The 22448-nt window shown below is 46.5% G+C and overlaps 2 protein-coding genes across 2 annotated transcripts in view; one reads left to right on the top strand and one right to left on the bottom strand.

Annotated features, from left to right (window-relative positions):
* The window catches only part of glra3 (glycine receptor, alpha 3), a 136461-nt gene that overhangs the window by 22000 nt on the left and 92013 nt on the right, over positions 1 to 22448 (top strand). The window lies entirely within an intron of this gene.
* On the bottom strand, positions 14017 to 16904 carry LOC141805089 (uncharacterized). The gene is made up of 2 exons (XM_074689814.1): positions 15053 to 16904; positions 14017 to 14924 (listed from the first exon to the last, which is right to left on the bottom strand). Exons 1-2 carry the CDS (start codon positions 16902 to 16904, stop codon positions 14017 to 14019), a joined length of 2760 nt encoding a protein of 919 aa, XP_074545915.1.

Here is a 22448-nt window from a genome sequence, read left to right as displayed (position 1 = left end):
GCTGCCAAGTGGCTCAGCAAGGGGTAGATTTGTGCCCATTCATCGAACTCACTGGCCAGGAGTGACAGAACCTCAGCTTGGTTCTTGTCCTAGAAACAATATTTTAGACAGATGTTGATTATTTATATCACACATTTTATTTGATCTTGAATTAAAAAATAATAAAGTAAATGTTCTATTACAAGTATGAAATTGAGATTTATTAATAACACTTTTACTGCAGAAGAATGACTGATGCTTGCAATGTCCTGGTTGAGGTGCAACCTTAACCCACCTTGAATGCTACTCCATGCAAGTGCTCCTTAAATGAGAGCCATTCCTGGGTCACCAAGGTCTCCTTACCATGGGGGAACTTTCCTGCCAACGTTTGAAGATAACCCATTGTCCCTTCATCCCCAAGCGCGGCTCCCTATGGTCCCAAAACACTGAATGCCGCAGTGGTATCCAGGTCTTGGAACCTGGTCTCAAAGTGGTTTATCAGGCTCGTGATATAAAGAACAGCCACCTGTAAGTCGCATAATAAAAATAAAACACCCAAAACTCTTCAAAGAGCATAGAAATGAGACATTCTTCCAGTTATTTACTCTTTGTCTTTGCTGCATGAAACCATTGAACATGAAAATTAATTTACACATTGGCTTCAATCTTAGACTCAACACACTAATTCTACAAAACTTAATTTACCTGTCTAACAAATCTCCACTGCTCCTCTCGTGACAGCTCCTCAATGCCCTGTCCTCTCCTTTGCCTTTTTCTCCTCATGCTGGATGGCGAATTGTCCAAGGCCGAGGGGATCATCAATTTCTCTTTCTAGACGAGAGAGGAATTACCTAGGCAGTGGGACCTCTCCTGCATCTCTGATGCACTTGAGGGCATCGATTGTGATTGGAACCTAAAGTTAAAGAAATGTTACTAACTTGTCACTGATCATAACCAACAGTATCATAGATGGACAAACACAGAACATAACTGATCATAACACACCTGCTCCTTGATATGGAGGAAGTTTACATTTGCCCGTTGAAACATCTTTGAAAGCATCGCTGTATGTGGCAGTATGTCGGCCTGCAGGGATACAGATGCCACAAACCTATAGGTGGCGCAAAAGGTGTAGAGGCCCTTGGCAGTTGGGCACCTCTTCATCTCTGCCTCCTCTGCCAATGTGGCAAGCACAGCATCTCAATTGTAGGGTTGCCAACCGTCCCTTGAAAAACTGAATCGTCCCGTATTTGGACTCAAGCATACGCGTGCCATGCTGAACCAATAAGGGACGCACTTTGTCCCGTATTTCTCTGAGGGTTCAACATAAACTGCTATATATTTATAGTTTCAATGAAAAGCAGGGCGATTTATACGAGAAATTACGGTAATTCCATCCCATTCCCCTCTCCCGCTCTGTGGCCAATGTGCTGACCGAACACTCACACGTTGCTATGACCTGACCAATGAGCTGACTGAACACTCACACGTTGCTATGACCTGACCAATGAGCTGACTGAACACTCAAACGTTGCTATGACCTGACGAATGAGCTGACCGAACACTCACACGTTGCTATGACGCCACAGAATGCGGCTAGCCTCATTGGGCGAAGCGGCGTCACTTCGTGTTGTTTGGGAAGAAGATAACACTGCAGCATGGATGTCGCCGGCATGGAGGCACAGCTCTTGGATGAGTGTAGCGAGCGTAGACTGTATGATAGCGACAGACTAGCGCGCGCCCCCCCACCCCGGCCGCTGTGCTGTGCTGTGTAGCGAGAAACTAGCCTTTTGATGTTGTCTTGAACCCTGGAACTTTAGATAAACTTTATGGGGAAAAAAAAAATTCCAAACTGAAGCAGTAGCTGAGTGCTCCTGAAATGGCACCTTAAACACATGCATTATCTGGTGAGCAAAATCAGAATACAAACTGAGTGAGTATAATTACCTTCATCTTGAGGTTAGAGAGACCTAGGGCTGTAGCTGCTGTCTTGAGGGCTGCACTCCTGTTTGCACTGTAGTGGAAATACAGATGCAGTTCCTGGAGGTGGTTACAGAAGGTTGCCAAATATCTGACCTCATTTGAGGCGTCTTTGCAGACCGGTGCAAGGCGGTGGGCTGCACAAGCCACAGCAACAATCCAGGAGAAGCTCTCACTCAGCTGCTTAGCAACCCCGTTTATGCGTCCTGTGGATACATGCCAAAAAACAAAAGTGAAATTTAGCATTACCAAAATTTTCTTAAAGAAATTATTTCATGAGACAATAAAATAATATACCTGTCATTACTGCTGCCCCATTTGTGCCAAGCCCACAGAGTTTTTCTGTTGGCACCTGTTTTTTTGCAGAACATCTTTTTACTGCAGTTACAATGGTGTTAGCTTTGCCATCACTGACAGCCATGATGTCCAGGAACTGATTGAAAGCATGTCCCTCTTTATCTTTGTATCTGAATAAAACAAAAACAGCAAGTAAAGCAGTAAGCCAATTTATCGCTATAACTCCACAAAGTAAATGTATAAAAAAAAATCCTGATATGCAGGAATAATCACATCCTTAATTGTTTTTCAAGTGTTTATTTGATTACATTCTTGCAGTAGAACAGCACAAATGGAAAATACAATCTATAAAATGCAGTACAAGATCGCATAATAATCATAATGATAAGGGAGATCACATTATGAACAATATCTAGTCATACCTGATGTGCAGGTCAGGCTGACGAAGCAGGGAAACATCCGTGTTTTCATCAAGCTCGATTCCGATGGCTTGGGACGCTGTTATATTCTCTCTGAGAGGCTCCTCAAGGACATCAGAAAGGATCTCAAGCATTTCATCCATAATTTGATGAGGGTGGTAGTTGTTTCTGCCATCAACCTTAAAACAGTTTCAAGTTTTAATCACATAAATATAGTGTAAGGTTCTGAACTGATTTAATCTGTATTACTTGCACAAGTACCTTAAGCTTTTCGAAATAGTCACAGCCAGGGAGCTGGGCCAAACTTAGCAGCTTTCCATAGTTAGTATAGTGAGCTATTTCATTTTTGAGCAACCAATAGAGGCACTTGAATCCCCCAATCACAGCTTCGTGCTCCATAATAATGACTGGTTCAAATGAATTCATGACAGAGTATCCTGAAAAAAAAAAAAAATCCCTGACCATTAATACCCCATACTGTGGGGTTGTGATTTGACCAGACTGGGAAAAAGCGTATTATTACCAGGTGCAAGTGATTCACAGCATTTCATGCTATGGTGGTGGTGCTCAGTGGTTATGTGGCGTTCAAGGTAGTCCTTCCGATAATGGACAGCCCCCACTTCCACAAAAGGTCTAATTTTAGGGCCATTCTTTACAGGAGGCCTATGTTGCCTGCAAACACCACAAAACATCCCTAGAAAAGAGAACAACAATGCAAAACGTTTGCTATTCACTGCAATGATTAAGTGAGGCCTAAAATGTGCCTGACACTCTAGAAACCTGCCTCTGAGGCTTTGTTGTGTGCGCACATGTGCGCCTGTCACCAAATTACAGCTAAGGAGGGTGCGCTCCGCTTTGCGCCGAGAATAGACCAGGTTGGAGCTGGCGAGCTTTCAGCGCACTTTCTGCACTGTGTTTGGCACAAAATTGTCACTGCGCCAACATGAATCTGCTGACACCTCCCCCCGGTGCGCCGTCAACTCCCCCTGGCGCGCAGTCACACCCATGTCTGCGCAGACGGTCTACCAAATTGTCAAATTGGCAGTGCACAGCGGTGCTCCGCACGAAATTAACACTGCGCGCGGTGCACCAGGCTTGCGCCCCCTGCGCTGCGCCACGAAATTAGAGCCCACTCTGTTTGCATACTCCAGTGGTCTCTGTGATACTCATCTCTTATGCTCCAGTCATAGCTTCCAATGAAAAACTTCCAGGGAATGCCACTGAATGTAGCAGAAGTGCGATTTTCATTGGTTGTTGCATTAAGATTTACCAAGATACAGTAGTGCTTTTGTTTCTGATTGGCTACGCCATAGCCAATCAGAACGTGCTCTACTCCTGCCGTTTTTTTTTAGTGTGAGAAATACGATGCGTGGCGGGAGTATGTGACAAAAGAGTGAACATCACGCTCAATGCATGACACTTGAGAGCCCTGTACAAGTTTGTGAAAATTTGTTCAAACTAATCATCAAAACATGAAAAAACAATGTTTATGTAATTTCAAATTAATTAATTTAGCAAAAACAATTCACTTTGTGCGAGTCTAAAAAATCTTCACCAATCGTGTTACCCACTGAAATGGGTAGCATCACTGAATGTAGTGTTGTAGAGACAGGTTTCGCTCTTCTTGTCTTGTCAGCTCTGTTACTGTTTTTTTTTTTTCTGCACTTTCTAGGGAGTGCAGTCTGAAATAGAAATGTTGAGTAACTCTAAATTCAGTATAATATGGATTTATGGTGAAAAAATAGTCATACCTTTTGTCCATAACACAGTTGACAAAATAATGCAACAGTTTTTTATTTGTTAAATATTTAAGAATTTATAAGAGCTTAAGCTTACTAATCAGTAAATAGTTCCAGGTAAATACTTTACTAAAAAATAGATTATGAAGCAGCGAAGCACATATTCTTTTTCACTTTTTTGTATACCTGAAATGTTTCTCCTAATTATAGAATCACTCCGGTATCTTTCTGTGGATAATGTTGTTGATTCATGAAGAGTGCGGACACGAGGCAAACAAAGTGAGGAGGGGCACACCGTACTGAGTTTGACATCAGCCTGAGCAGGACGTGACAGGAGCAGCCCGACTCTTAAAAAGTGCTGCAGATAGTTTCATCTCATTTAATAGCAGAAGGGAATTAAAGCAGCACAAACATTGTTCTCAGTGCTCTCTAATCTGTCACTTCGTGCTCTCTGTATTTATCTAACATTTCATAGCTCTTAGTCTGTAGTAATTCTATAATCCTGTTAAAATGATGCCATGTGTAAACAGATAGGCAGTGAGATAATACAGCTCTACGTTCAGCAGCATCAACATGTTCAGCGTGACCACTGATGATGTCAGTTGGTGTAATCTCCCACAGCCATGAATGCTAACAATGATTCAGCTGCTGCTCAAAGAAATGAAGCTAAAAACAATGTTTTAAAAGCTGAGTGAGTGTTTGTGCATGCCAGCAATAGGTCTGGATTCCTTTTAATGCCGTAGCATTAAGCACTTGACCATAGCATCAAGTATTACATCAAAACACTGTGGCACGTAAACTTTGAACAGCATGAATATGACAGGTGGAAGAATAAATCAACGTATTGGAATATGGGGATTTTTTACACACACACACACACACACACACACACACACACACACACACACACACACACATATATATATATATATGCCATAACAGCTGAATTTGTGTATATTAACGATACTATGACACTATTTTTATGGTTAATTTATAAATTGTTTTCACTTAAAGGGATAGTTCAGTTTTTTTGAAGAGGGGTTGTATGAGCTCTATGTGACCACTAAGGACATTAGATACAGTAGAAAGTTGTCTCCTCTCCCTCAGTAAGACACAAACTGTAATCGCTGGTGACGAGGAAATAGACGCTAACAGGGACAGACGGTACCAAATTCAAAGGCTATTTTCTCTGCCTACAAGAACTAAAATCAAAAAGTAATACCACAGTCTAAGAGTACCATACATAAAATATTTTTTAAGTGCATTAAGTCATTATAAATATAACATTTATCTGGACCTAACTAACTGGTCATGTATCCTTCCGCACAGCGCTAGTGCGCTCCGTCCCCCCTCCTTTCAGCTGTAGGGAATGTAAACAAGCTGTGCTTTGAGCGCTGGTTTTAGCCTCGTGTAAGTTTGATCAAGTATTGTAATTCTTTTGTTTGTACTCTAAGGATTGTGAGGCAGCGTAGGAAATTCAAAATGAGTGACTATGACAGCGACGATGAAGTTCCATTCATTTTGGAACCAAAAGGATACCTGTATGAACCGGAGCACACAGAAGAGGAGCTGCTACGGATGGCAACTGAAAGGAATACAGAGGAAACATCCACGGACACTGGACATCGAGATGCTGAGTGTTACTGCTGCCACGACTGTTGTTGTTGTTGTTGTCACTGTTACAGGACACTCCAGAATTCAGAAGAGCAGGGAAATCTGTGTGATGAGTTATACAGACGGCTTGAGAGCCAGCAGTGCCCTCAAACAAATCCTGAAGAGTGTGTGTGACCAAGTTCCACTCGTGACAGCAGTAACACTCAGCATCCGTGGGCATTGAGTCACAGCTCAGACATTTACGCCACTTAAGTATTTCCAACTCTATCTTGATGTCCATTGTCCGCAGATGTTTCCTCTGTATTCCTTTCAGTTGCCATCTGTAGCAGCTCTTCTTCTGTGTACTCCGGTTCATACAGGTATCCTTTTGGTTCCAAAGTGAATGAAACTTCATCGCTGCTGTCATAGTCACTCATTTTGAATTTCCTACACTGCCTCACAATCCTTTGAGTACAAACAAAAGAATTATGATACTTGATCAAACTTACACAAGGCTACAACCGGCGCCCAAAGCATAGCTTGTTTACATTCCCTACAGCTGAAAGGAGGGACGGAGCACACTAGCCCTGCGCGGAAGGACACATGACCAGTTAGTCAGGTCCGGATAAATGTTTATATTTCCGAAGACTTAATGCACTTAAAAATATTTGTTGTAGCGTACTCTTAAACTGTGGTATTACTTTTTGATTTTAGTTCTTGTGGGCAGAGAAAATAGCCTTTGAATTTGGTACAGTCTGTCCCTGTTAGCGTCTATTTCCTCGTCACCAGCGATTACAGTCTGTATCTTACTGAGGGAGAGGAGACACCTTTCTACTGTATCTAATGTCCTTAGTGGTCACATAGAGCTCATACAACCCCACTTCAAAAAACGGAACTGTCCCTTTAAAGTGAATTCAAGTAAGCATAGTTATTAACCAATCAGAATCAAGTGTTTGACTCAGCTGTAAAGGTCCATCAATCTTCCTGTTTGCATGCCTGAGGTCCCTGAGGCCTGTCCTGCTACAGCGGTGTGTCTTGCCGTCTGCAGTCCTGGGCTCTGCCTGAAGAAGGACCTGTCTCTGAGGTGACAGCCTGCAGAGCCTCATTATGTTCCAGATCTGGAAAGCAGTGGTTGGAGGTCATCCCAGTGCAGCAGCTGATGACTTAGCAGTGTGTTGTCACTCACACAGAGGAACTAAAACGTTGAGTCAGTGGCGTGTGCTCTAATTAATCAAGACATGTTTTGGCTGAGAAGAATACAGTCATCCATTCATTATTGAACTCCACTTTGGCTGTTGTTTGTCTGAGATTAAATCCTAAAGAGGCACCATCCAGGCAGGGGGGTGATGTTCTGCTAGGGTTCCTTCAGTCCAGCACAGGAACAATTTCTCCTCTGGAAGGCTGAGATTGTGTTTTGGAGTTGGAAAGCAGAGAACAGAGAGCTTTCATGCATGGCTTAGTTAATGTAAACCAGCAAAAAGATGCTCTAAGAGAAGCTGTCACTGTTAGAGGAAACATGAGATCAGATCAGAAACTACCAGAGAACAAATCAGGAGCAGGTTGGAGCTCTAACTTTTCACCGAACTGCTCCAGTAAACTGATGACAAACAGCATTGACAGTAATAAGAGTTGATCTACAGCTGACACGCTGTGCATAGAATTACAGCTACAACGCAACAATCAGCTGTAATCCCTGAGAGGCTGTACACTCGTTATCACTTCCATTTATCAGCTGAACAAAAATTAGCAAGTGTTTCTTTGTGTGGTTTCACTGTGTGAAGTTTAATTGTGTGAAGTTTCACTGTGTGTATTTTTCTGATGTAAAACCTGTGTACACAAACTTAGACCTGCCTTTGGATCGATTGAGCTCTCCACCAACGTCCAGATTAGTAAATTCAAATCTATGTCTGAAAATAATCACAGGTTTTTTTTGTTTTTTTTTTTTTAAATCATACACTCCTTGATAATTGAGGGCCACTGTGTGTCATTTTGTTCTGTGTAGATTCATTTTATGTTGCTTTATTGTTTGTATTTTTATTGTGTCTAGTTTTACTTTGTGTAATTGTATTGTGTTGTTTCATTATGTGTAGTTTTATTGTGTGTAGTTTTATAGTGTCTAACTGTAAGTAGTTTATTTAAAGAGTTTTTCTTTTTTTTTCGGTGAAGTTTCATGGAGTGTAATTAGTTGTGAAGTTTTACTGTGATATTTTTTGTGTGTAGTTTCATTGTAAGTTGTTAATTGTGTGTAGTTCTATGTTGTGTTTTTATTGTGTGTAGTTTCATTGTGTGTGGGTTTATTCTGCAGTTTCACTTTGTGCAGTATTTCTGTGTGTAGTTCAGTTGTGTTGTGTTATTCTGTGTGATTTAAATGTATGAAGTTTATTGTGTGTAGTTTTATCGTATGTCGTTTCATTTTTTGTACATTCTTTATTTGGTTTATTCTGTTTAATTCCATCCTGTGGAGTTTCATTGTGTGAAAGTTAAGAGAGTTATATTGTGCAGTTTTTATTGTGTGTAATTCCATTGGGAGCAGTTTTATTGTGTGTAGTTTTATTACTTATGGTTTTACTGAGTGTAGTTGTATTGTGTTGTTTCTTTGTGTATAGTGTTATTGTATGTGCTGATAGTTTCAGGCGATGATGTCCGTTAGCTGTCATCCTGTCTTTTGGTTGAAACTCTGTGGCTCAGATCTCCAGACAAACTCTCCTCTTTTTCTGCTTTTTCTAAGACTTTTCTTCTGCATCCTCACTTAAACTGTCTCTTTTCTAAGCCCTCTGTTTGGGCTCTTTGTATCTCCACTGAGAGTGGACAGGCTGGCAGAGAGAGGGGGGTTGATGTGCCCTAAAGGCCTGAGGGTCAGATGTGAACTCTGGGCTATCTGCACTTAAGATTAACCCTTTAACACCTGAGCCTTAAAATGCCTGCCTGGACCTTTCTGCTTATTTTGACTATGATATGGTCAGAACATGTCCGTGAGTCAGTGCTTTGGCCCATTTTCCTGGAATACTTGGAACTTTTAATACCTGGATTCTAACATGTAAATTCAGTTTGAATATCCTCACTGCTTTAAAACAGCAAACAGGTCACTTTTTAGGCCAAATCATGGGCCAGCGAGTGTTTCTTAGAAAGTGAGCCACTGATTCTTTATGTACACAGTGATGACATAACGAGCAGCCTTGTACCAATGAAGCCACGATATCCCCATCACAGGCGCTGACATTGTGAGGCCAGAGTCTGTGCAGTAGAAATATGAGGGAAAATTTAAGTTTTTTTTACACGACAATGCTTTTAGGGTGAAACGCTAAAGTATTGCTGCGTTTTGGACTGGAGTTTACATGGAAACAGTGTTTTAGCCGACCCAAAATGCAAACTTTTGAAAACAGCTTTTCAGTGGAAACGCTGACATCACACTTTGCTTTGTGTTTGCACATACAACAGTGCCATTCTTACGATCGTCGTGGCCTACCATGTTGTGCTTCTGCTGCTCAATCTGTTGAATCTGTGACTATCTTTCAACAAAATGTGCATCAGTTGCTCCATTTCTGCTCTTAGTATTCACCAATACACCAGGGGGATATTCCACGAAGCTGGCTTATCTCAAAGCCTGGCTTATTTGGGTTAGCCTTGCTAACTTTAGCGAGAGTTGGGTTCCACAAACGAGGCTTAGGGCTAGCGTGGCTTGGTAACCATGGTAAATTAGCCAGCACGACAAGCCTGGTCTCGATCAGGCTAAACGTCAGGCTTACCTTAGCTGAGTCTCAGAGAAGGTCAGACAGGCTTCCAAAAGACGCCTTGTGAATATATATATATATATATATTTGTATATATATATATATATATATATATATATATATATATATATATATATATATATATATATATATATGTATATATATATATATTTTTTTTTTTTTTTGAGCAGACTCAGTCTGATGACAGGAGGATGTGATGGTGATAAACTGGGATTAAACCACCGCTCCTCACTGAAACACTCCTGTTATACATTTAGCTCAGAGTCATCTTCATCCTGGGATCATACTCTGTAATAATGGACTCTTCGACATTATACCTCCCTGCATGCTCAATGCCGTGAGAGGAGTGGTGTTACATAACGCAGAGATAAACCAAGGTCTCCCAGGCACACTGGGTACGGCTGGACGCAAAAAGGCCTCTTCTCTCTGTCTCTTCATGTTGCCTTCATCAGGCTGTTTTATTGCATAATCTGAGAGCTAGTTATAAATAATTCTGTCAGCACTTCGGAGCAAACCTCTGGTCGGCAGGACTCTGCGTTTTAGCCTCTTAGCTGCAGAGAGCAGGTGATATGGTTTTTATACGTTCAGATGCATGCTGATGCAGGATCCTCTGGGATTTGAGTCGGAGTCTGAAACCTTTGTGTTCCTGCAGCGTAGCAAAGTTTGGAGAGTCTATTTCTGCTGTTTCCTAGAAAGGTGACTCCTTCGGCTTTCTAAGGCAGAGTAAAAATGTTATCTTAGCACAGAGTTCAACATGGGTGACACGCTAAGGGTTTGATGGAGCAGAGCAGTGATATTCAGACTGTGTGCACAGTGTCACTTCCTCTGGTTCAGACTGCAGCTCAGTGACCCTGTTTCCTCCACTTTCAGGATCTTGTGTCCTCTGATCAAGCATCTGGCCCTGTCTTGGTTTTGACCTTGTCCTGTTTTTTCAAAACAGTGGGTGTTTCACGGTGGTGCATCGGTCAGGGTATTTGCACATTTCACCAAGTCAAATATAAGACTTTCTTAGACGTTTTAATGCCACCTTGGGAGAAATTTAAGGCCGAAAATAAATATTAGAGATGGAACGTTTTACAAGAACCACGGTTTGGTTCCTGTCACGGTTTTGTGGTCATGGTTTTCGGTTTGGTTCGGTGTATATACTTTTTGTTTTTTTATCACCCCAGATTACCATATCCCCTGATAATTCACTGTTAACAAATTATTTTTAATCAATTATGTCATGTATAGTCCTGTAAAACTTGAAAGAATGAAGCTATTTCCCATTTCAAACATCTTTAAAGCTGAGAGAAGCACTGCAAGTTTCAACATGCCAGCTCCTCAGCAAGGAAAGTCACTATTGACTGTCCCAGAATTCAATTAGAGCCACTAAATGATGCTGCTGTCTCATTTGCAGAATAATCAATTCGCATGTTATTGTCATGGACTCTGTAGGAGAGAGAAATAACGTGGGAGAGACAGAAAGCAGGAAAAACACAACATCATAAATATGTTTATGACTACAATTTAACTTTCCTCTGACCATTCTTGTTTTTTTTATGTCTTAATATCAACCCTCCTCCTTTATCTGGGCTGGAGACCAGCAGAAGTGACCATAATGAGACACACACTTGTCTGATTAATGTGAATGCAGTCTGCTCTGGAGCAGCAGGAGGAGACTGCTGTGAGTGAGGAGGGCTGTCTCTGTGTTTTGGATAGGGGAGGGAGTCACACACGCAGACCACTGAGATCAAAACACGCTTAACCTCAGATTCTCCAAACTCTAGAGAAGTCACAAGATTTGTCATCTTTAAGAAAACTCTCCGGAGGGGTCTGAAAAGTCTTTAAATGTAGTGACATAGGGCTCTAATTTTGTGGCGCAGCGCAGGGGGTGCAAGCCTGGTGCACCCTGTGCAGTGCTAATGTCATGCGGCTCACCGCCGTGCGCTGCCAATTTGACAATTTGGTAGACCGTCTGCGCAGAGATGGGTGTGACTGCGCGCCAGGGGGAGTTGACGGCGCACCAGGGGGAGGTGTCAGCAGATTCATGTTGGCGCAGCTCCAACCTGGTCTATTCTTGGCGCAAAGCGGAGCACACCTCATAACATTTTAATGCAATAAACAATCACAGCAATCACTATTTAATGTAACTGTCTGAACCAGCATATACATTTGTATCTATATTTACTGTCCCGTCACATCTGATGTCAGATTAAAGCTGTTTGTCATAATGGAAAGTTAACCTGATGGCAGCTGGAAGTTTGATGCACATCTTACAATTAAACAATAAACAGCCTTAACATCTGATACTGAGTATATATCTGGTTCTCTCATTTCATTTCATTTGAAGAAAAGTGGGAGAGAAAAAACGAGGTAAAAGAGACAAAATAAATGTATGTCACTCAGGATTTCCCGTGATTTCCCAAATTTCTCTGTTTTAGTCTTTATTTTTAATGTGATTTAAAAAGATGGAGTACATTATTGTAAGGAGGATGAGGCAGAGACACTGGGAGAGTATACAGTATATCACCAAAGGCTCTGCTTGGCGATGACAAACCAGGAGTGCAGGTGGATCAAAAGTATTCTGAATGGATAAGCCAGCTGTGTTACCGGTTAAGCCAGCTCTGACCGTCTCCACTACCACAGCACTGTTTCTGCGGTGCTGGGGAACACTCAGACCAATCAGACGCTGCGCCTCGGCTGCAGGGCATGTAAAGGCGAGGAGAGGCGCTCATTTGATTGGTGAAAACAGGGCTTGGCTGTGTTAAACCCACTCACGGCTTTCCTCCTCCCTCTCTGCCATTTGCGCGGAGTGCGCCTCTCTTGGCACTGCAGGAAACTTGCAAAGTGTGCCGGTCACGCCCTGTCTGCGCTTGCGCCTGGTCTAAGTTGGCAACACTCAGTCGTGGTTTTATTCTCCACTTTCTGTCATCAGAGCTCACACTGAATCTAAAGAGGTCCCAGACAGAGGTACCACACAACACCACAGGTCTACCCTCTGACTCTGTCTTCTCTGCTTGTCATGTATACAACACACACTTCCCCACAAATTGTCCTGCTGTACTCCTTCAGCTCACATTGCACATGTGTATGATCAGAGCCACATACTGGCTTCAAACTGAGCAGAAAAATGAAGAAAAAAGAAAAACATGAACCAAATGAAGCACACGTGCCCTGAATTGAGTGAGGAAAACCACACACACACACACACACACACACACACACACACACACACACACACACACACACACACACACACACACACACACACACACACTCAAAATTGACTGAAAATTGTATTCCCAAACAAAGAAAACAGTAGAGGTGATTTCTATTTTAGGAATGAAACTGACATGTTTTTCTTCTTTGAGGCTAAAGATCTGGGCTGACAGAGATGAGCTCACCTCTATTTTAACAAGTTTGAGTCACAGTCAAGTGAATTTTATTGCTGGAGTAACAGAAGCAACAGGTGTTTTGAAGAAAACTCGAAACAAGTTAAAGTATTAAGAAGTCAGAAAACTTAGAGGGGTTGTGGGAATGTCGTCCAGAGGAAAAATCAATCTATTCCAACATTAAAACTAAGCTTTTTGTGGCATTTTGAGATTAGATTAAGATAAATGAGGACCTGTTTTTTATACCAATGAGAACGTATGGTTACTGTGTAACCTTGGTTCTCTGAGTGAAGAGACTATCTCTCCACTCCGTTACATATTCCATATGTACGGGATATGATCCCCGCTGCTTGTCAGGGTACTTGGATAATTCTTTAAGACACACCGGCTAGCCCGGCCACGCCCCATCGCGTAGCTATAAAGCGCCAGCGCAGGCGTGTGATCATTGATAGTTTGATTGAAACGTGTCTCCGAGCGGCCTAAGGACTGGAGAGATAGTCTCTTCACTCAGAGAACCAAGGTTACACAGTAACCATACGTTCTCTATCGTCTCGAGACTATCTCTCCACTCCGTTACATATTCCATATGTACGGGGTAGACCTTTAAGACACCCCGTGAGGAGACAGTGCAGCCCACAATCCCACACCACAATGTGCAACGAATGAACTATGTACAAATATACAATATATACAAGACCCCGGAGTAGGCCCCGCCAGACGCTAGGGCCCATCCTGAGAGGGAAAGGGGCGGTATGGAAGCCTGCAAGACGCTAGACAACCAGAGGGAACCAGCCAGAGGCCCCGCAAGACGCAAGGGCCAGCTGGCCGGAGGGAAGCCGCTCACCCGGCCCGCAAGACGCAAGGCCGAGGGGAGACTACGTGTCTACCGTCGTGCTGAGCCCAGCACCCGCTCCCCAAGGGAGGGGCTGGCAGCGACGTTAAGGCGGTAGAACCTGGTAAAGGTCGACGGGGATGACCATGTGGCGGCAGAGCAAATGGAGGCAAGTGAGGCTCCTCGCCACAAGGCCCAGGAGGCAGCCACACCCCGAGTGGAGTGCGCCCGGACCACTGATGGGACGGGCACGCCTGACAAAAGGTAAGCCTGACGGATCGCGTCCACCACCCAATGTGACAGTCTGGACTTAGACAAAGGCCTTCCCAGACGTCCAGGGTCATAGCAGACAAAGAGCTGATCCGACCTCCGGATAGCCTGAGTCCGCCGAATGTACTCCGTCAAAGTCCTCACCGGGCACAGAGCGGACTGATCCTGCTCGGCATCCCCACCACCATCCGGAGAGGAGAGAGACCTAAGCTCAATCGATTGAGACAGGTGGAAGTCAGTGAGGACCTTAGGGAGAAAGGCTGGGTTGGGCCTCAGAACGACACTGGAACCGTCTGAGGAGAACCGGCAGCAGTCTCCATGCACTGACAATGCATGAAGTTCACTCACCCTCCTGGCCGATGTAATGGCAAGCAGGAAGGCGGTCTTAATGGAAAGCCACTTCAGACCAGTACCCCCTAGGGGTTCAAAAGGGGGACTCTGAAGAGCCTCAAGGACGATATACAAGTCCCATGAAGGAACTGCGGGACCAGTAGTCTGCACCGTAAGCCTGTGGGCCCCCCGGAGAAACCGAGAGATGAGGGCACAGTCCTCAGCGCCAAGCGCAACATGACCGATTCGCACTGCTTTGATTGCTGCCACCAATCCTCGCAGTGTTACCGCAGCCTTCCGGGCCTCCAGCTGAGACTGCAAAAACTGCAGGATGTGCTGGGCTGAGGCTAAGTAGGGGTCTACCTGGTTAGACCCACACCAGGCAGCAAACAGTTGCCAACGGTAGGAATACGCCGCCCTTGTGGATGGAGCCCGGGCCTGCTGAATCGTTGCCACGACTGGCTCTGGTAACCCTAAGGCCAGAAGCCTGTCCCTCTCAGGGGCCAAGCCACCAACCTGAGCCCCGCTGGAAAGGGGTGGAACAGGGCTCCGTCCGCCTGGGAGAGAAGGTCCCTCCGGCACGGGAGCTTCCATGGTGGTCCGTCCAGCAGAGGAGGAATGCCCGAGAACCATGCCATGTGGGGCCACAGAGGCGCCACCAGTATCACCCGCACATGCTCCACCTGGACTCTTCGCAGAAGAGGCTGGAGAAGAGCAAAGGGGGGGAAAGCGTAGAGCAGAACCCTGGGCCATGGATGAGCCAGAGCATCCCAGCCCAAGGGGGGATCGTCGTTCCTCAGCGAGAAGAAGAGCTGGCAGTGGGACGACTCCCTTGATGCGAACAGGTCGACTTCTGCCCTGCCGAAGCGATGCCATATCTCGGACACCACTTCCGGATGGAGCCTCCATTCCCCCGGCTGAGGGCCCCCCCTCGACATGATGTCCGCCGCGGAGTTCAGAACTCCCGGCACATGCACGGCTCTGAGCGAGAGGAAGAGGGGGTGGGCCCACTGCCAGAGAACTGTCGCCAGCCTGCACAGGACCGGAGAGCCCAGCCCCCCCTGCCTGTTGATGTAAGCGGCCGCCACTGTGCTGTCGGTGCGGACAATCACATGATGACCCTTCAGTCTCGGCAGAAAATGGCGCAGAGCGAGAAGAGCCGCCCTCAGTTCCAGGACATTTATGTGCTGACCCTGCCACCGGCCGGTCCAGACACCATTGACCCCCCAGCCTACGTGTACCGCGCCCCACCCTGCCGGGGATGCGTCGGTGTACACCAGCTGGCGATATATCACTGGACCCAGATCGCGGCCCGCCCTGATGTTCGCGGGGACCTTCCACCACCGTAGGGCTCTGTGGAGCCTCCGGGAGACCCGTACTTTGGTCTTGTGGGACCTCTGAGGGCACAACCCCAAGCTTAGCAGACACCTTTGTACAGGCCACATGTGCAGGAGGGCGAGGGGAACTACCTGCACCATGGCCGCCATTAGGCCCATGAGGCGAAGGCAGAGGCCCCAGTTGACCAGATCGTGCAACCTGAACAGGGCAACACAAGACCTGAAGGCCAGCTGCCTCTCCTGGGTCAGAGAAACTGTACCGCTCCTCGAGTCCAGGACCATACCCAAGAAGGAGGTCACCTGGGCCGGTTCGAGCCTGCTCTTTTTGTAGTTTAGGCGCAGGCCTAAACTCTGAACGTGGTCCAGCAGCAGGGCCACATGTTGGCGGCATTGCTCCTCTGAGACTGCGCAAACCAGCCAGTCGTCGAGGTAGTTCAGGATCCTGACGCCCCTGTGCCTCAGGGGGGAGAGAACCGCATCCATACAACGAGTGAAGGTGCGTGGTGCCAGAGAAATACCGAACGGCAGCACCTGAAACTCGTATATCTTGCCTGCAAACCCGAACCGCAGGAACCGCCAGTGACCCCTCCAGATTGGTATCTGGAAATAGGCGTCCTTCAGGTCTATAGTGGCGAACCAATCTCCTGCAGAGATTGCCTGCCTCACCCTGGGGACCGTCAAAATCCGGCATCGCAGGGGCCGGAGATACTGATTCAACCCCCTGAGGTCCAGAATAGGGCGAAGCCCTCCATCCCTCTTCGGGGCCAGAAAGTAGCGGGAGAAAAACCCAGCCTGCTGATCCCCTGAGGCCACCTCCCTTATAGCCCCTTTTTCCAGAAGAGCGGACAGCTCTGCCTGCAGAACCGCCCTCTGGTGAGGATCGGCCACTGTTGTAAACATGGGTGTCCTTGTAACTGGCGGTCGGCGCAAAAATTGGATGCGATACCCGTGGGTCATGGTGGAAACCACCCACGGGTCGGCCTCCAGGGCCAACCAAGCCATCCTGCGAGCAGCGGATGGGGGAGCCTGGTTGGCCCGAGTCCGATAATTGTCAGGAGGGTTGAGGGCGCTTAGAGGACCCCTCTGCCTTAGCAGACAGTCCTCTGCCCCTGCCCTGGTGGCGGCGCCTATTCTGCCGGGAGGCCTCCAGCTGGAGTCTAAGGTCCCCTTGACCCCATGACGAGGCCTCAGGAGCTGCTACTGGTCGAGAGCGAGACCGTCTAGGCCTGGAGCCTGCGGCACGCTTGACAAGGCCCCCTGAAACCTCCTTAGCACAGCGGCGGCTCTCCTGCGCCTGCTGCAGTAAGGCAATGGCGTGAGGGCCAAACATGGCTGTGGGTTCCACCGGCACCTTAAGCAGACAGTCTCTATCCCCCTGTTGCAGCTGGGATTGAGACAGCCACAAGTGGCGCCTAGCTACCCAAAAGGAAGCTAAGGCACTGCCTGCCGCCTCAGCCTGCTCCCTCATCACTGAGGAGAGGCATGAGGAGGCCATCTGCAGCTCCTCACCGATACTGGTGTCGAGCTGAACCTGCCGAGACAAGTCTCGGAGGTAAAGAGACAAGATAGCCCCTGTATTTGCCAGCCGAGTCTGCACTGACATGGCTTTATGTAGCCTGGCGAGCAGACTATCCATGACCCTGCAATTTTTACTCGAGCAGGTGGCGTTCCCAAGTATGGAGTTAGAGGGGGACACCAAAGGAGTGAGGACTCGGTCCACTGGGGGAAGTGTCCCACAAGCAACCTGGTCCCTGTCGTGCATGTTAGAGAACCGGCGACATGCTGCAGACCACCTGTGGGCAGTGGCTGGAGTGTGGAACTGCTGGCACAGCAGCTCCTTAAAATCAGGTAGGAGCGGCACCTGCGTAGAAGCAGGGCTCATCTCCTCACCCTCTTCAAACCTTGAGGACGCAGCCCTGGGATTCTCAGGAAGGGCAACACCCAGAGCCCTAGAAGCCCTGGTAATTACTTCCTCAAACCGACGGGCTACCTCTCCCCTAGTAACCTCACTCACAGACGGCTGGGCGCATGAGAGAACATTCTCCTCTGAGGAAGAAATGGTCTCCACATCTACATCCTCGTCCTCCGCCTCCTCCTCCTCCTCCCCTAAGGGAGGAAAAGAGCTCAGCGGAGGCCGAACCCTAATAGGCTGAAGAGGAGGTAATGGAGCCTGCCAGGCACCAGAACACTCCCCCCTCCCCTCCGAGCCGCAACCAATCGACTGGTCTTAGGCTGTGGTACCTCACAAACCTGAGCACCCATACGCTTTTGAGCAAAGAATCTGCAACGGGCCTCTCTTGTACGTGCAGGCAGAATAAAACAGTCCATGCACGACTGAGGGTTTTCTCTGGAGACTAAAGCATGTTCATGCCCCAGACATAAAATGCAGTTATCATGCCCATCCTCTAGGGGCATCGCCACCCCACAGCCCACACAACAATGTCCCTCCTGAGCCGCCATGCTGACCCAGAGGTAATACGTCACTTCCTGTTAGCCGTAGCACCGAAGCTAGCTCACTTATTTCTCTTTTTTTTTGTGTGTGTGTGTGTGTGTTTGTTCTTGTAATGGCTGTGCGCGCCGGCCGCCTTTCTTCTCGTGAGAGCCGTGCGCTACGGTGGGGTGGACAAAGGAGTGCTTAAACTATCGGAGGAGGAAAGACCGGCATCCGTTGCCAGGTGCGTTAGCCCGCGAGCCGCAAGCAATACACCGGCGAGAGGACACCACCAGAGCCGGGAGCCGGAGCGTAGCTCTGGACCGACCCTCAGACAATCAGCGCAGCTGTCACAGTCAGTACCTCACCACCGAACGCGTCAGCTCACGAGCCGTGAGCAATACGTTGGGGAGAGAGCACCGTACCGAACAGTCAGCACCAAGCGTGTATCCACCGAGCGCGTTAGCTCACGATCCGCGAGCAATACACTCAGAGGAACACAGCCACCCCCGCCGGGAGCCGGAGGACCTCCGGCTCAACCAGACAGGATGACTTCGTTCACAAAAGACAGACAAGAAGAGCCCAAGACACAGTAATCCAGGGAGGCTGCCAAAGACAGACGCCCCGACTTACAACAGGTAAGTGGATTCGATAACAGCACCCTGGCTCTTTCTGTACGTAGATTGAGAGATTCTGCACCCTGACGCACACGTGGAGATCAAACAATCAATGATCACACGCCTGCGCTGGCGCTTTATAGCTACGCGATGGGGCGTGGCCGGGCTAGCCGGTGTGTCTTAAAGAATTATCCAAGTACCCTGACAAGCAGCGGGGATCATATCCCGTACATATGGAATATGTAACGGAGTGGAGAGATAGTCTCGAGACGATAGAGAACATTGGATTAGACCCTTAAACAAGTTACTGAAGTTGTAGTAAAAACACACCAGACTTTAGTCTGGAGGAACAAATGACAACAGATACATTGCAAAAAAAAAAAAGACCTTTAACAGCATTTTAACTGTATATTTGTATTTTAACTGTATGTATATTTGAAATACATCAATGTGTTCCTTATTTTATTGTTATTGTTACAGCTGAAAATTACGGTAGCCGAGACTCGCCACCGATGCAAACAAGAGTACCTGCAAACAATAAAGAAACACTGCAAACAAAAATAAAGACCGCTGCAAACAATACAGAGATGCTGCAAACAAAAATAAAAACCGCTGCGACAATAAAGAGATGCTGCAAACAAAAAAAACGCAGCTGCAACCAAAAAAACGCTGTTACAAATAAAAAAAGAAACGCCACTGCAAATAAAAGAAACACCGCAGTGAATTAAAGAGTTTACGCTGCAAATAAAAAAGGCACGCTGCAACGGAAGTGGATTACTGGGGACAATATTTGCCGACGCACCGGCGTTTCCTGAGAACAGACAAAGAAGAAGATGGAGAAGTTAGGGAAGAAACAACAATAGTGGAGTGAAAATTGTTGTGTGGGGTAGAGTCTGCCCTGGAGTGAGAGTTGTGTGGTGGTGCATGTGTGACCTCTGGGTGCTGGTGTTGTTCGGTGTGAGGTGTGAATCAGACACGGGAGTCAGGACAGATGGAGCTTCCAGAATTTACTCTGCAAATCTGCAAACATGGGACACAGACAGTGAGTCGACAATCTTAAATGGCAGCTGGATTGGAGGTTCGCTCTAGACGAGAGTATACACAGACTGCCATAAGCACATTCATATGTGTGTGTGTGTGTGTGTGTGTGTGTGTGTGTGTGTGTGAGCGCCGATCGTATAGTGGCATTTAAAGAAACTATAATTGTCTTAAAACATAGCTGAGCAAAATAAAAGTCAGTAAAATACAATTTGAAATTACATTTAAGTACATGAATCAGTTTCATAAGCTCTTTATCTGTAAAACTCCTTTTTTCTCTTTTTTTCACAACAATAACTATCAGCATATCTCATTAACATACCAACATCTCACTTCATTCAACAACATACACACATACCTGCAAACATGGGACACAGACAGTGAGTCGACAATCTTAAATGGCAGCTGGATTGGAGGTTCGCTCTACAAAGAAACATCACAGGAGGATAAGGCTACAGTACACACCTCCGCGGCACGTTACAAGCTAATGCTAATGACGCCGGTTATTCATTCAAAACATATAAACGAACGAAGCAGAGGACTCGAACTTTAAGTATTACTTATATGACTGCACTGTACGATTAATCATTCAGTTTCAGCACTTTTAACTACTCCTAACAACTTTTTATGCTAACCACGTGGTGCAGCAAACCTCGAACCCAACTTACCTAGACGAGAGTATACACAGACTGCACAGAAGCGATGCGCAGCATCGTAGTTAACTTCCGCCCAAGCTTTTCAAAATAAAACAAAACTGAAACTAAAAGCGTCTGCTTCCCAAATTTGACAGGAATTTAAACATGAAATATTTACACTGTTACATACACCCCCCCTAAATTCTGTTAAACTTTGGGTGAATACTGAGCAACATCAACCCTTCAAGACAGCAAAGAAAAATCGTGGGCTCATCAAAAGTGAAACCAGAGCTCTGATGCATACAAAAGTCAATACTAAAATTCTCCGACAAGGAGTGTGAAAAGAACAGGGTGGTACCAGGCCCCATACTAAACACAGACTCAAAGAAGGTGCCATTTACACCCCCAGGACATCAAAAGTAGCTCCCAATACAGCTGAAGTGCATTCAAAGCACAAAACAACACAAATACAGGGTTCACCCAAGCAAGTTTAACCCAGAAAAGGGAAGTGCAAAAAGAGACAGAGAAAAAAAATCGGGCTATCTAAACCCCAAGAATACCTTTAAGGAATGTAACGACAGAACCTGAAGTGGGCAAAGCGTCTTGAACTGTCTGTGTTGACATCTCTGCGATCAGCCTACTGGGTGGTCTGACAAGTCTACCAAATCTAGAAGTGACTGCATCAGTGTGTTCTGTCTGCAAACTCTGGGGTTGTGTGCAAACTACAGTGTCTGTGTCAACATCTTCTCCTGGAGGTAAGTGAGATGCACTAACTGAGTCTGGGTCAGGCAAATGAGGTGAGAGATCAGGGTCTGAAGCTGGAATAGAGGCTGTGCCAAAGGCTGTTATATCATGGGCTTCAACTGAGGTCTTTTGATCCAAGTCAAGGGCAGGAACTGACATAGATGGCTCTGGATCAGGAGCTGGGTCTGGGGTGACAGGGTCAAACATTATCCCGACATCCAAGACAGGGGTGTTGGCGATATTGTCAGGGAAAGAATGACTTCCAGAATCATCTGACGAACTCTGGTTCTCCCCATCCTCACTGGCAGGGGTCCCACCTTCGGGAGTGTGCATGAGCCAGTCCCTGGTCCGAGAAATGCAATCATCAGTCTCCGCCAAAACTGAGTCCTGTCGACTTCCACAAGCTCCACTGTTCGGGTCTGATCCAGCTAGGGAGACACCATCCACATCCAAGTTTAGGAAGTCGACGGGGAGAAGGAGGTTCCTGTGCACGACTCTCTCTCTGCCAGTTCGAACATCCTTGATCCTGTACACATTTATCCCTGGTCGTATTGACACAACATCATAAGGGGTTGAGTCCCATTTATCAGCGAGCTTCCTCTTGCCTCTTTCACCACGATTGGCCAGGAGCACTCGATCACCCATAGCTAACGGAGAGCCCTTGACCTTCTGGTTGTAGAGTCTGGCATGACGAGCTTGTTCTTGGAGGCTGTGTAGTCTAGCAATACGTGAGGCTTCCTGCAGGTCCTGTTTCAGTCGATCAACAAACTCGTTATGGCTGACTACTTTCTCATTCTGGAGAACATGTTGGAACATGATGTCAATGGGGAGACGTGGGACTCGTCCGAACATCAGGAAGAATGGAGCAAAGCCAGTGGTCTCATGTACTGTGCAGTTGTAGCTGAAGGTGAGTGTCTGCAGCATCTGTGGCCACCTGGCTTTTGCAGTGGGTGGGAGCGCTCTCAGCATGTTCCCGAGGGTCCTGTTAAAGCGTTCTGCAATACCATTACCCATTGGGTGGTATGGGGTCGTGTGCGACTTCTCCACTCCGACCATGTCCAGAAGTTCTTTCACCAGTCTA

This window comes from Halichoeres trimaculatus, unplaced genomic scaffold (assembly GCF_033239565.1).
Source record: "Halichoeres trimaculatus isolate MK-OKI-2021-1 unplaced genomic scaffold, fHalTri1.1 fHalTri1_scaffold_2, whole genome shotgun sequence".
Classification (NCBI taxonomy): Eukaryota; Metazoa; Chordata; class Actinopteri; order Labriformes; family Labridae; genus Halichoeres; species Halichoeres trimaculatus.
The sequence above is the reverse complement of the archived record's forward strand: the minus strand, read 5'-3'. Positions and strand labels throughout refer to the sequence as shown.

Excerpts from the sequence above, each read along its gene's own strand:
- LOC141805089 (XM_074689814.1), bottom strand. The coding sequence starts at position 16,904 with ATGGCTTGGTTGGCCCTGGAGGCCGACCCGTGGGTGGTTTCCACCATG. Across the intron at positions 14,925-15,052 it reads TTGGCCCCTGAGAGGGACAG|ACCCCTACTTAGCCTCAGCC; the intron begins GCTTCTGGCCTT and ends CTAACCAGGTAG.